This window comes from Anabrus simplex, chromosome 1, assembly GCF_040414725.1.
Source record: "Anabrus simplex isolate iqAnaSimp1 chromosome 1, ASM4041472v1, whole genome shotgun sequence".
Taxonomy (NCBI): domain Eukaryota; kingdom Metazoa; phylum Arthropoda; class Insecta; order Orthoptera; family Tettigoniidae; genus Anabrus; species Anabrus simplex.
The window spans coordinates 1,149,265,988-1,149,279,280 of NC_090265.1; the positions used below are offsets into that span (position 1 = coordinate 1,149,265,988).

The 13,293-nt window shown below is 37.7% G+C and overlaps 1 protein-coding gene across 4 annotated transcripts in view; it reads left to right on the forward strand.

The window, feature by feature from the left end:
* LOC136858113 (protein PRRC2C) overlaps positions 1–13,293 on the forward strand; it is a 708,190-nt gene that overhangs the window by 300,423 nt on the left and 394,474 nt on the right. For all 4 annotated transcript variants that reach the window (XM_067137420.2, XM_067137417.2, XM_067137419.2 and 1 more), the window contains exon 18: positions 5,576–5,864. In XM_067137420.2, the coding sequence (XP_066993521.2) occupies positions 5,576–5,864 (289 nt within the window). The remainder of the gene's footprint in view (positions 1–5,575; positions 5,865–13,293) is intronic.

The window sequence follows — 13,293 nt, forward strand, 5'->3', positions numbered from 1 at the left end:
CGAGGATCCTATTACTAGTGTCTTAAAGAAATGCAGACTTCAGTGGTATGGGCACGTAAAGAGAATGAACAGGGAACCTGCTGGAAAATATTTTGACCTTAATCTCATACGGTCCATTATTCAAAAGATGGTAGGTTCGAACCCCACTATCGGCAGCCCTGAAAATGGTTTATCTGTGGTTTCCCATTCTCACACCAGGCAAATGCTGGGGCTGTACCTTAATTAAGGCCACGACCGCTTCCTTCCCACTCCTAGCTATTTCCTGTCCCATCGTCACCATGAGAAGCTGATGCGCATTATCAACAAACAAAAATTTCGCCTGAATTCAACTCTAACTAGAGAGAAAATTAAACCTGATTATTTTTCAGCCTTCACATTCAACGAAGATATTTACGTAGTTACAAATATTCTGAAGAAACACACCAAAATTGCATATCGAACTAACAATAGAAATATGGATATCTTATATAATACCAGCCCAATTAACAAGACTATCGTTTATCAAAATTCAGGTGTTTACAGATTCCTATGTCAAAACTGTCAATCCCCGTACATTGGTCAAACAGGGAGGAACTTCAAACTCAGATACATGGAACATGTTAATGCTACAAAATATAAACAGTTGGCCTGCTCGAGATTCAAAGCAGAGCTTCAGCAACATACAAGAAATAGAGATGCTCATGAATATGGACAAAGGCCCTATTCTTGACATTGCAGAAAATTCCTTCATTCAATTAGACCTGTTCTTCAACTCCAATTCGAATCTGAACGAAGTCTCAGAAAAAAACTAATATTCTATTTGATTTTTTAATTAAAGTATTTAAATATTTCAATCTTCCGAATAGGAGGTCAGTATTTACTGCGGTACACAGTACCCTATCATGTTACAAACCCCCACCACATTGTTCACAAGACCCACCTTAAACCTACTAATCCCCTAACAAGATCTTTTTCTTCCCCCATCTTCCTCCCCTCCAGACCTACCACATTTTATATCTCCTTCCCACAAGAACTAATGTCTTTTACCACTGACTGATTTCATATTCATCAGTATTAAATTTTTATCAGGTATAAATTACAAGTGACTCAAATATGTTCTCGACACTGGTTGACGCATATCACGCGTGTGTGTTTTAAATGACTCTTTACTTTGGAAGCCTATCGGAGCCTTCTATTGAACCTTCTTTTATTCCTTGAATAATGAGAGGCTTTATGTTTACTTCAATGTGTCACTGCGCCAGATTTAATTATTAAGCCGTTACTCTTCTGTTATAACACATGGTGTAAATAGTCAGTTACAGATTGTGTCTTTGCTTATATATTGTGATCTTTTTATGGCTGATGATGACATTACATATGTCGAAACTGGTCCCAAAGTTCAATAAAAGGTATTTGTAACATAAACACGTACCTAGTTAGTATTGAAAAGGTTGAACCTAATAGATATCTTATCGTTGAATTATAGGTGTCGACAGGCTCTGCTCTGCAAATTCTTTGTTCCGCTCCATTCGCTTATTGCGATTTCACCCATTTCTTTGACCACGTGAGTGATCTTCTTTCTTCACGAATTTGGCGTTCCTTCAGTGTTTTGGCCGTTTAAGGTTATGACATATTTTAATGAAGTGTTCAAGTTTTTGTTATAACTTTGTGCTTCGCAGTTTCCTGTATTCATAGGACTAATTGCATTTTTTCCTGTTACTGATTATACTTCTATTAGCGAAGCCCATTAAGATGAAAGGAAGAAGGAGAAGAGTTAAATTTGTTCCATGTGTGTATATGCTTTTTACCATGTGCATATTCTTTGTTCACGAGGTTCTGCTTTCCCACACACTGCCTGCTATGTGATAACTGTGGCGTTGCTTAAAATGCTGAGTACAAACGAATTAAGATTTCACTCCAACATCAACTATGAAAGAAATTACACACACCGAAGTGAGTGATAGTGCGGAAAAGTACGCCTGCATGTTCCGCAAGACTCGTTCTATCGTGATGTGGAGAAATTTAAATTTCAATTACTATCTAAAATACTTTTTCTTTTTTTAAACGTAAAGTTAGTTTAGAATTAAAGTCTGAATTGTTTTCTGTTTAAATATGACGTACGTCTACAGTTTTCTTCCATTTGCTGTTATACAAAGCATAACTGTACACCCAAGATCGGAAACTAGATGAGCCAGGAGTGTGTTACCAACCTTGACACAAATAAAACCTGCACCCTAATATCATTCGTCAAATTTTTTTAAAAAATATGTGGGGATGATATGCGTAAATACAGTATATTTTTTTCAAGTTTTATCAGAGTTACAGAATATTAGTTATGACGAATTAAACAAGAACTGGAGGTTGCAGCACAAGGACAGTAAGTGAATGGATTTTTTAAGTTTCATTGTATCCTATGTTTTAAAATACAGTGGAACCTCAATTCTCCATTTTTGGAGGGCCACGGAAAAAAAAATGTACAACACGGGATAACAGAGAATCCGGGTATGAAATATCGATCAACGATATGGCTAAATATCACAAAAATGAAATATCTGTACTTATAATCTTACAAACACCCCTAAACCAAACCAAACTACAGCCCCAATGGGCTTCCCGCCTACCAAGCGACTGCTGCTTGGTCCGAAGGCCTGCAGATTACGAGGTGATGCATGGTCAGTGTGACAAATCCTCTCGGCCATTATTCCTGGCTCTCTAGACCGGAGTTGCCATCTCACCATTAAATAGCTCCTCAACTAAAGGTAATCGTACAATGAGTGAACCTGCAATCAGTCCTCATATCCAGGTAAAAATGCCTGACCTGGCCGGGAATCGAACCCGGGCCGTCTGGGTGAGAGGCAGGCAAGTTAGACCGCGGGTTCGGCTTCAAACATTAATTACCAGTACGTGACTAAAAGATCTCAAAATTTTACATTGTGTTTTACCACGGAAACTTTGTCAGTTTCCTCTGAAAACTTCTTTCAGTTCAGCAACTTTGATCAGCCAAACTCTTCGAAGAATCTAATACCCGCAACGCCAAATAATATATAAGTAATAATAATAACAACGTAAACGTTTCCACCTTTTTCAATACTAAAATATATTCACAAAATTATAAATTACACGGTACTAGTTTCGACCCATCTAGAGGTCATCATCAGCCGTATTGGAGCAAAGATCACTTTTGGCGAAATCCTAAGAAAATGTTATTTTAAAGAATAACAACTGAAATGAGATGTTATTATGGTAATAGTTAACGATACAAGGAATATACATACCAAGAGGTTTTTAACAAAGAATAAAGTATAAATGGGGTGTTGTAAAAATTATAATCATGGAAATCAGTAAGTTCTTGTATTGAAATGACATAAATAAAATTATATATGGCTTAGGAAGAGGGCTTAAGGTGGGGCTGAAGGGTGCGGGAGAAAGTGTAATTGTCTTGGAAGAGTACCCTTCAGCCCCACCTTAAGCCCTCTTCCTAAGCCATATATAATTTTATATATGTCATTTCAATACAAGAACTTACTGATTTCCATGATTATAATTTTTACAACACCCCATTTATACTTTATTCTTTGTTAAAAACCTCTTAGTATGTATATTCCTTGTATTATTAACTATTACCATAATATCTCATTTCACTTGTTATTCTTTAAAATAACATTTTCTTAGGATTTCGCCAAAAGTGATCTTTGCTCCAATACGGCTGATGATGACCCCTAGATGGGTCGAAACTAGTACCGTGTAATTTATAATTTTGTGAATATATTTTAGTATTGAAAAGGTGGAAACGTTTACGTTGTTATTATTATTACTTATATATTATTCTCAGTTCAATACGGACCAAAAACATGAAATTCATAACCATTAACGTAACGCCAAAGCCAAACAACAATCGGCCACAAGTAGTTTTTAAATCTGTAATCTACAGAAATAAAGCTCATTAGATACAAGCGCCCAACATGATGGCGAAACCCTTTCTTTTTTTATCTTCCATTGTAATTTGGTCACCGATATACGGTACTGTTTGTAGTTTATGGAAATTTTGTACCGCATAAATTAGGCCTACCGTACATTGACTTTTAAAGGTTATGTTGAACTCGAGAATATGGTTTCGAATGTAAGTAGGCCCTATCGATTCTCAAGTTCTGGAATGCATTATATTCAATTCTGCTCGTCACTAATTACAGTCAAATTGGAAAGAGAAAAACTATCACTAACACTTCCGAAATTACGGTTATTCGCGGCCGTGACCTCAACTGGAAAGTGCGCTTGCTGTACAAGTCGGTACGAGTGCGAAATGTTACAAAGTTTTTAAATGCAATGTGTACAAATAAAACAACTGCAGTTTTTGTAATATTTTAACACAAACACGTGAAATTCCCAGTCTAATATCAGGACCAAAACAGCAATAGGCAATCCCAAAACCTCCCTTGGTTTTTTATATATGTAAGGTGCAACATCTGTTCTGGTCTCGATAACATAATCGTGTACGATAATATTGAACTACTAAATTTGTGTTGCTTAAGAAGGAGCAGTTTCGATCCCTGCCTGAAAGCCCAGTGATTATACGGTGCCCTAAGGGAAGTGCCAAAAATCTGTTCGGTGTTACGCTAAAAAAAAAAAAGTAAAAAAAAAAAAACCTTTAGCCCTGGACATAATATAGACATTTTGCAAGGACGAATCATTGAAGAAACTTGTTCCGTCTTCTACTAGAGCTGCCGAAATGCGCTGTCTTCTTCCAATTGTTGTGGACACTCTCTGCCGTATGATTTCCGAGGATTCTCTAAACAATACCATCGGAATGTGTACTAAGATGGTCCCTTACTCAAGTTCACCGCCAATCGCTTTTAGAGTACAGTAGGCTACTTCTTCAAATTACCGCAATGACAGGACATTAACATCATGATCCGTAAGTATGCCGTAGGCGCCCTTTTGTGAGATACAATTTCTTGAAAAATGCGTGATCAAGGATTTAGCGTTGATGGGACTGAAATTTCTGGAGGGTTGATCCGGAAAATCATTTCTTTGAGGAACGCATAATGCAGGGTTTTTACAACGTGATTTAATTAGGATGCTCACGGGACCTCGTAATTTGAACGAATGATACGTGAAAACGTAATTTCCAGGAACGTATAATCAAGGTTCTACTGTACATAAATAATAATTACTTTTCAACATTTTTGTCATAAATAGATTACCACTTTTCAAATTTCTTGATTTATTATGCTGTTAACATTTCTTGTGTTAAAAGAAATTCTTTAGCCATATACTTTATCCAGCGTTGCACACGTAAGACATGTGCTATTGACGTCCTCAAAGACAATGTGCTTTTATGGGATAGAGTTTAAAATGTTAACAAGTACAACATAGTTCGCTCAAGTTCATTGTATTGACAGTTGTAAAAATGGTTTGTAAACATTGTTTGAATAAGAAAAGCATCCACATTCCTTCTCATAGCTCACATTGTAGTTAGTACATTCTGAGAAGTTTTCCTGATATTGAGATATTCACTCCATTGTTTTCTCTCTTTTCTATCTCTCGTTTATAATTACATTTGCCTTGACTTAATTGGCTTTTATTGTTTCTTTTTCAGGTCAATGCACGATGAGCATAAGCTTGGACTTTCAAATCGAGAATTCTCAGGTTCATGGGCTGATGCTTCTGTAGATCCCCATTTTATGGACACAAAAGAGGAAAAGAAGAAATCTGACTTCTTCCGCGAAGAAAGGAGGGAAATGCCTCGCCATCCTCCTGGGCCAATAACACGTGAGAAATTGGAGGCATCAGAGTTAAGAAATGAAAATAAACATAGCCTGACACAGCTAAAGCGCTCAACAGCTAATGTCGGGGACAAGAAGTTGGAATCTAAGAAGGATTCTCAGGTAAGGTTGCCATGGGCATTTATTATTATCTGTGAGTTTATGTACAAAATGGGTGAAAATGTATTTAAAGCTATACTATGGGCCGGCTATTTAAGTTATGATAACAATGTAATAGGAAACGATAAAATGTGGAGTTACTGTAGTTTGCTAGAATGCTATTGATTTATCACTGAAGAGGCATTTTAAGTACCTTCAAGAAAAGAAAAAAATTGATAAATGTGTTATAACTACAGTTTATTATTACAGTGAACTGTGTTAAGAAGTATTTCAAGAGGAAAAAATATCACACAACTTCTTAGGCAGCAAACTTATTAAAAGGGGTAATGCCCAAAAACTTATTCTCTACTTTGAAATACATGTGAAACACACCGCCAACAGATTTCCTTGTTTGTGAACAATACCGAAATAGGCTGATATATAAGAGCTGCTAAAAGAAAGCCACAATATAAAAATTTGCTTATTATGACATGTACTTTTTGAGATAAAGTAAAATAATTGAACATACTACAGTAGAACCTCGGCTATTTGAAATCGGTTAATTCAAAATCCCGCCTAATTCGAAGCAGCTCTCGTTCCCGGAAACATGAGATACAGTTTTGCACGTTATTTAGATTGTTTGATTCGAAATACGGATAATTCGTAATTCGAAGTACAATTACCAAAATTCAGACTTTTAATTCGAAATTGCCTTTACATTTTAAAATAATAGTACCGGTATATTACAGAGCAATTTCAACTCGAAATTTTATCTGCGTCATAATAGAACGCGTGTTCCGGAACGTGGAGCGGTAGGTTTCTGCACTTACACTCACTTCGGTGGGTCTACAGTGTGCTTCCTGATTGCTAGGTTGAATGAAATCGGAATTCTTTTTTTATTCAACCTTTTAAGGAACGCCGTAATATCACGCAACAGTCATTGTGCGGAAAAACAGAATCCGCTAACACTGGCAATGCCGACAGTTGACGACAAAATGTGGCACATATAATAAATTCGTAGGCACCGAACAATATTGTCATTGGAAAATTCTGAATTCCCATAGAGGGAATTAGATATTTTTCACCAATAGAGCGTGTCAAAAACATATCAGATGTAGGGCTTTTCAGGCATTTGCTCTATTAACCAGCGTTTCGTCTTAGGTCTGACACTAGACCCGTCAGAGTGGGATATGTCAGACCCTACCCACTGACACTGGGTGTATGCAGGTGAGCTTATCAGAAGCCTTATATGAGGCACAGTCTGATAACTGCATACAGGAGATACATCTCCACAATGGAATTATTGCCCGCCCAGCAATTCCGAATGGAAAATTCTGTATTCCCATAGAGGGAAATAGATATTTTTCACTAATAGAGCATGTCAAAAACATATCAGATGTAAGGCTTTTCAGGTGTTTGCTCTATTAAGATGAAACACTGGTTAATAGAGCAAACGCCTGAAAAGCCTTACATCTGATATTTTTTTGACATGCTCTATTGGTGAAAAATATCTATTTCCCTCTATGGGAATTCAGAATTTTCCATTTGGAATTGCTAGGCGGGCAATAATTCCATTGTGGAGATATATCTCCCGTATGCAGTTATCAGACTGTGCCTCATATAAGGCTTCTGATAAGCTCACCTGCATACACCCAGCATCAGTGGGTAGGGTCTGACATATCCCACTCTGACGAGTCTAGTGTCAGACCTAAGACGAAACGCTGGTTAATAGAGCAAACGCCTGAAAAGCCTTACATCTGAAATATTGTCATTGCCGATGAAACTGCATTGCTTAATTTTAATGCGAGGTCAAATGGTCTTATGGTTTTAAAGGAGAAAGTGCCAGCTGGAGAATCGTACAACTATGGGGGATGGGTGTCATTGTAGTGCGTTGCAATGCACATGGAAGCAAGAAACTTTATCCCCTCGTCATAAAAAAGTTCGTTAAGCCACAATGTTTTAAGGGTGTCCGTCACTTTCCATGCCAGTACAACGCATCTTAAAATGCAAACAGTACAGAAATCCAAAAATCCATTTGCACAAGGGAACCAGCATAATTTATCCTCGTCTTTGAATTGCGTGATTTTTTTTTTTTTTCTTTCATTGCGTGAGGTTATGTTTGTCAGTGATTTATCCAAGTGCATTATTTGAACATTGTAAATGCACCTTGTTGGATACATTTTGGAAATAAATTATTTTTTTTCCGTGGCATATGAATGGTTTAAACTGTGAATCGAGGTGATTGCATGTATTAATGTGTCTTAGAATTATTTGTGAGGCGGGAAGTGTTTACATTTCTGAAGTACGAGAGAAGTGCCATGGCGGGAAATCGTACAAGGATAGAGGCATAGGAAAGTTCGATTTTAAGGGCATCGGGTACTTTGCGTGTAAATACAAGGCATCTAAAATGCATACAGTATATAATTATCCAATGAATAAAGCACTTGCACTTAGGAGCCAGCATAGATTTCTCCTCGTCTTTGAATCCTGCTTTTGTTTCTTTCTTTCGTTGCATGAGATTATGTTTGCCAGTGAGATATCCAAGTGCATTATTTGAATACTGTAAATGCACCTTCTTTGATACATTTTTGAAATAGTTCCTTTTTCATGGCATTTGAAAGGTATAAACTGTTAACCAAGGTTAACTGGATGCAGTAACAGGCCTTAGAATATTTTGTAACGTTGCAAGGGTTGGTACTTCTGAATTGCGGATTGGCCGTTAATTCGAAATCACATAAATCGAACTCCGATTTTTGTGTCCCAACCACTTTGAATTAACGAGGTTTTACTGTATATATATTATAAATATATTTGATAAGAGAAAGGAACACATTATATAAAACCTTGCACAAGAGATAAGAAATACTCAGAACATTAAAAGGGTAGATGGTAACTGTACATTATGTAAATTCTGTACTGCATTAGACATTAAATGCGTTTTCAAACTCAAAGGTCTAGGCTCCTACTTGGAAAAGAAATTGTCCAGGGTTGACTGTTTCAGGTTTTTACTGCCTTCTTGAAGTATAAATCTCTCCATTTGACACATTGCCTTTCATGTGTTCTGAGGCACACTGGCTGAACGTTCCATTAACTGCCTCAGTTTTTCAAGACAGATGCTTGCCTCCCTGCAAGATGGTCTTGGGGGATTCTCTTCCTCAGCCTCCTCCGCTGCTTCTTCAATGGGATTGCCTGCTTCCATGCATAGCAGCATATGGCGCACAACTGATTTGCAGTACCTCTGCTTCAATACTTATGATTCCTTGGTCCATGGGCTGTAGTACCGATATAGTACTTGGTCAAAAATGTCGTGCTCTATTGGTGAAAATTATCTAATTCCCTCTATGGGAATTTAGAATTTTCCGTAGTATTTGGTGGAAAAATTCTACCTTGATGTTCCTTAACCCTAGAACGGTCGGGCTGGGTCTGTGGGACCCAGTAGTACGCATTTTCGTAATAGCTACAAGGTCGTAGCATATACAGGTTCGGAGTGATCTATAGCTTCCTGAGACATTCTTCAGAATGCGCTGCAGCAGTAAACCGGAAGCTTCATCAATGAATCTTTGTAACCATCGCAAAGTAGTCATGGGTCTCTCAAAGCCGGCCCGAGCGTTTATGTAACGTTTGTGTTACAACATACTAGTGGATTTTGTGTGTGATGTATTAGTTCCTTTTATGTTTTGTGGAGTGTAAGTTGTACAATTATTGAACAGACAATAGAAATCATTATAGAAACTTTAACAATGGCATCATGAGCAACTGTGTCTAGGCAGGAAATAGAAAGGATTTTGTGTGATGACGACTGTGAATTTGATGATTCTGATGCTGACCCAGATTTCATGATGAACAGTAAACATGATTCTAATAGTGAATTAAGTGACGGTATTGAGGAAGAAACAGGGAATATCGACATTCCAAACATCAGCGAAGCCACCATCTCCAACAACAGTGCTTATAACGCTGCAGGCACAAGCTGCAGGTACGTTCTAGATGAGGGTAATCCCTGTCGTTTTATTCCGAAAGACAATGAGACTAAATGGAAGAAAGACAAATTCCCACAAAAGGTCCGCACACGAAGCCACGATTTAGTTTCCACTCATTTACCAGAACCTATAAGGGATGCTATGAATGTTCACGCTCCATTGGAATTGTAGTCATTATTTTTCAATGGACCTCTTATAGATTTGGTAGTTGGTGCAACCAATATTTTTGTACGATCTGTTACATCTAACTACAAGAGTGACCCAACAGTGTGCAGAGAAACTACAAAGAGATCATGGCTTATTTTAGTCTCGTATATCTTGCAGGCACATTACACGAAAGTAAAATGAATACTGAGGACTTTTGGGATACAGAGGGAACAGGAATTGAAATATTTCGAGCTGGTACGTCTCTGAAATGATTCAGGTTTCTTACACGTGTTATTCGCTTTGATGATATCCATTCACGGAATGAAAGGAAGTGTAAAGATAAATTAGCAGCACTTAGGGGGCTCTTGGACCTTGTACTGAATTGTAAGAAGTATTACTCACTTTCAGAATTTGTTACTATCGCTGAAATGCTAGTACCATTCGAGGGAGGTGCCGATTTTGGATGTATATCCCCTCTAAGCCATCAAAATATGGTATAAAAGTCTTCTTGATGGCTTGTGCTAAGAGCTATTACGTTAAAAACTTAGAAGTTTATGCTGGAACTCAACCAGAATACCAATTTCGTGTTAGCAATAAGCCTGACAACGTAGTCTTACGACTAGTGGAACCGATAAAAGGCAGTGGTCGAAATTTAACAGTAGATAACTGGTTCACCTCTTACAGCCTTACTAAGAAACTTCTGACAGAAAACAAACTTACGCTTGTTGGTACTTTGAGGAAAAACGCGTTTGAAATACCAGGGGAATTCCTTGCAAAGAAATCAAAATAACATTCAAGTATGTTTGGATTTTAGGAGGAGGTTGCTATGATGTTGTATGTGCCAAAACGTAACATATGTGTAATTCTACTTTCCTCTATGCATCACACGGCAGAAATTGATGAAGAAAGCGGTGTCAAAAGGACGCCAAAAGTCATCACCTGCTACAATGACACCAAGGGTGGCGTTGATGTAGTGGATACTATGAATGCAGAATATACCCATACAGTTGCTGGGGGAACAAGGCGCTGGCCATTATGTTTATTCTTTGCTGTTCTGAATATTGTGGCCCTAAATGCATGTGTTACGCTAAAATCCACCCTTGTGGTTATGAATAGACGTGTGTTCCTCAAGGAGCTTGCAAAATCACTTGTGCAACCATACATCGCAGAGCAAGCACATCAAAGTTGTCTGCATCGAGAATTTCAACTTCTGGCAGCTATTGAAAATAGAGAATTGCCGGAGCCTGGAAAAAGAGGTAGATGTCATGTGGAAGGACAACAGGACAAAATACTTCTGCAAGACCTGCAAAGTTTGGGTTTGCCTGACACATGCGGAAATGTGTGTAAACTGCGTTAACAATTGAGGAACTTCACCCAAGTGTAATTGGAGGAAACAGGAGAATTTTGGGACCTATTGGACCAGACCCTAGATAACATCCCCAAACACCATATAAAATTATTAATAGGCGACTTCAACGCTCAACTAGGCAGAGAAAGAAAATACCGTGACATCATCGGAAAATGGCCAGCACACAAGAAAACAAATAAGAGAGACTAGTTGACCTGTGTAGAAACCATAATTTAATTTCAAAATCTACATGTTTTAAGAGGAAACCTCAAAAACTCAAAACATGGAAACACCCTGACTACACTAAAGGAGAATGGCAACTGGATCACGTCTGCATGGACAAATACCACCACAAAGAGATCTATAACGTCAAAGTCCTCCGAGGAATAGACACAGGTTCAGATCACTACGTAGTTAAAATTAAAATTAAACTCACTCCCCAAAGGAGACAACAAAAGCAAGCCCTTAAAACTAAAAGAAAAATAGATCCTACCCAGCTAATCAACAACAAAAATTACCAGAAAGCAACTGAAAAAATAAAAATTACAGATAAACTTGAAGACTTAGTACACAACCTTAAGCAAATTGCAGAAGACCTAGCTCCAATTAAACCACGTAAAAAACACCAGTGGTGGAACAGTGAATGTGATGAAACAGTGGAGAAAAGACATCAGGCATGGCTATTACATCAGTCCCAAAAGACAGAAATATCCTATCAAAATCTAGTAAAACAGAGAAAAGAAACTACCCAAGTCTTAAGAAGAATAAAAAGACAACATCATAAGGGCACCCTGCAGTTAATTGAAGAACAGTTCAGTAAAACTCAATCAAGGGACTACTACAAAAACCTTCAGAAAGCAGCTCCAAAAATATGATCCCCTGACCCTACTGATGAAGGATGAAGATGGTAAGCTGGCCCATAACAATAAAGACAATGCAGAAATTCTGGCTAAACATTTCAACAACCTTTTAAATTGTGAGGAACCTACAGAACGCCTTCATTTGGACACCAACACCCCGATAAAAACATCACCAGAGAACATCAATCCCCCCACAATAAAGGAAGTCTACCAAGCTCTGAATAAATTAAAAAAACTGCAAAGCACCTGGAGAAGATCAGACCTTTGCGGAAATCTGGAAATATGCAGGAACATCAGCAAAAGTTGCCCTCCATCAACAACTTGTCTCTATCTGGATTAAAGAACTACCAGAACACTGGACAACAGCCCTCATTCATCCACTGCACAAAAAAGGGGACAAAACTGACCCTAATAACTACAGCGGAATCTCGCTCCTAGACATAACATACAAAATATTTTCAATAATCCTTAATAGGATACGTTTACAACTTGAGAAAGAACTAGGAGAATATCAACGAGGTTTCAGACCCTGGAGGAGCTGTCCTGATCAGATCATGAGTCTTAAGTTCATAATGGACTATAACAGGAGAAGAAACAGAGATATGGTGATAACTTTTGTAGATTTCAAGAAAGCTTATGATTGCATCCATAGAGAATCTCTGTTTAAAATTTTACGACACCTTGGACTACACCCCAAATTAATAAACATGATAAAATTGACTCTCACCAATACCAAATCAAAAGTGAAGTTTAGGGGTGAAACATCAGAGACATTTGAAATTAAAACTGGACTACGGCAGGGAGATGGGCTCTCACCACTATTATTTAACTGTGCTCTAGAAATGGTAATGAGGGAATGGTTTAGAAAATGTCCTCCCAAAATAAGGATTGGCCGAAAAATCAAACAAATTACCTGGGTTTTGCTGACGATTTAGCATTACTAGCAGTGGACATAAAAGAAGCAAAAACCCAGATATCAGAACTTCAAAACATAGCAAATAAAATTGGCCTCAAAATATCATTTGAAAAAACAGAAATTATGCCCCAAAAACCAACACAGCTAAAAGAAGTCACCATAAATGGTAATAAAATCAAAATAGTAACTCAGTTTAAATATC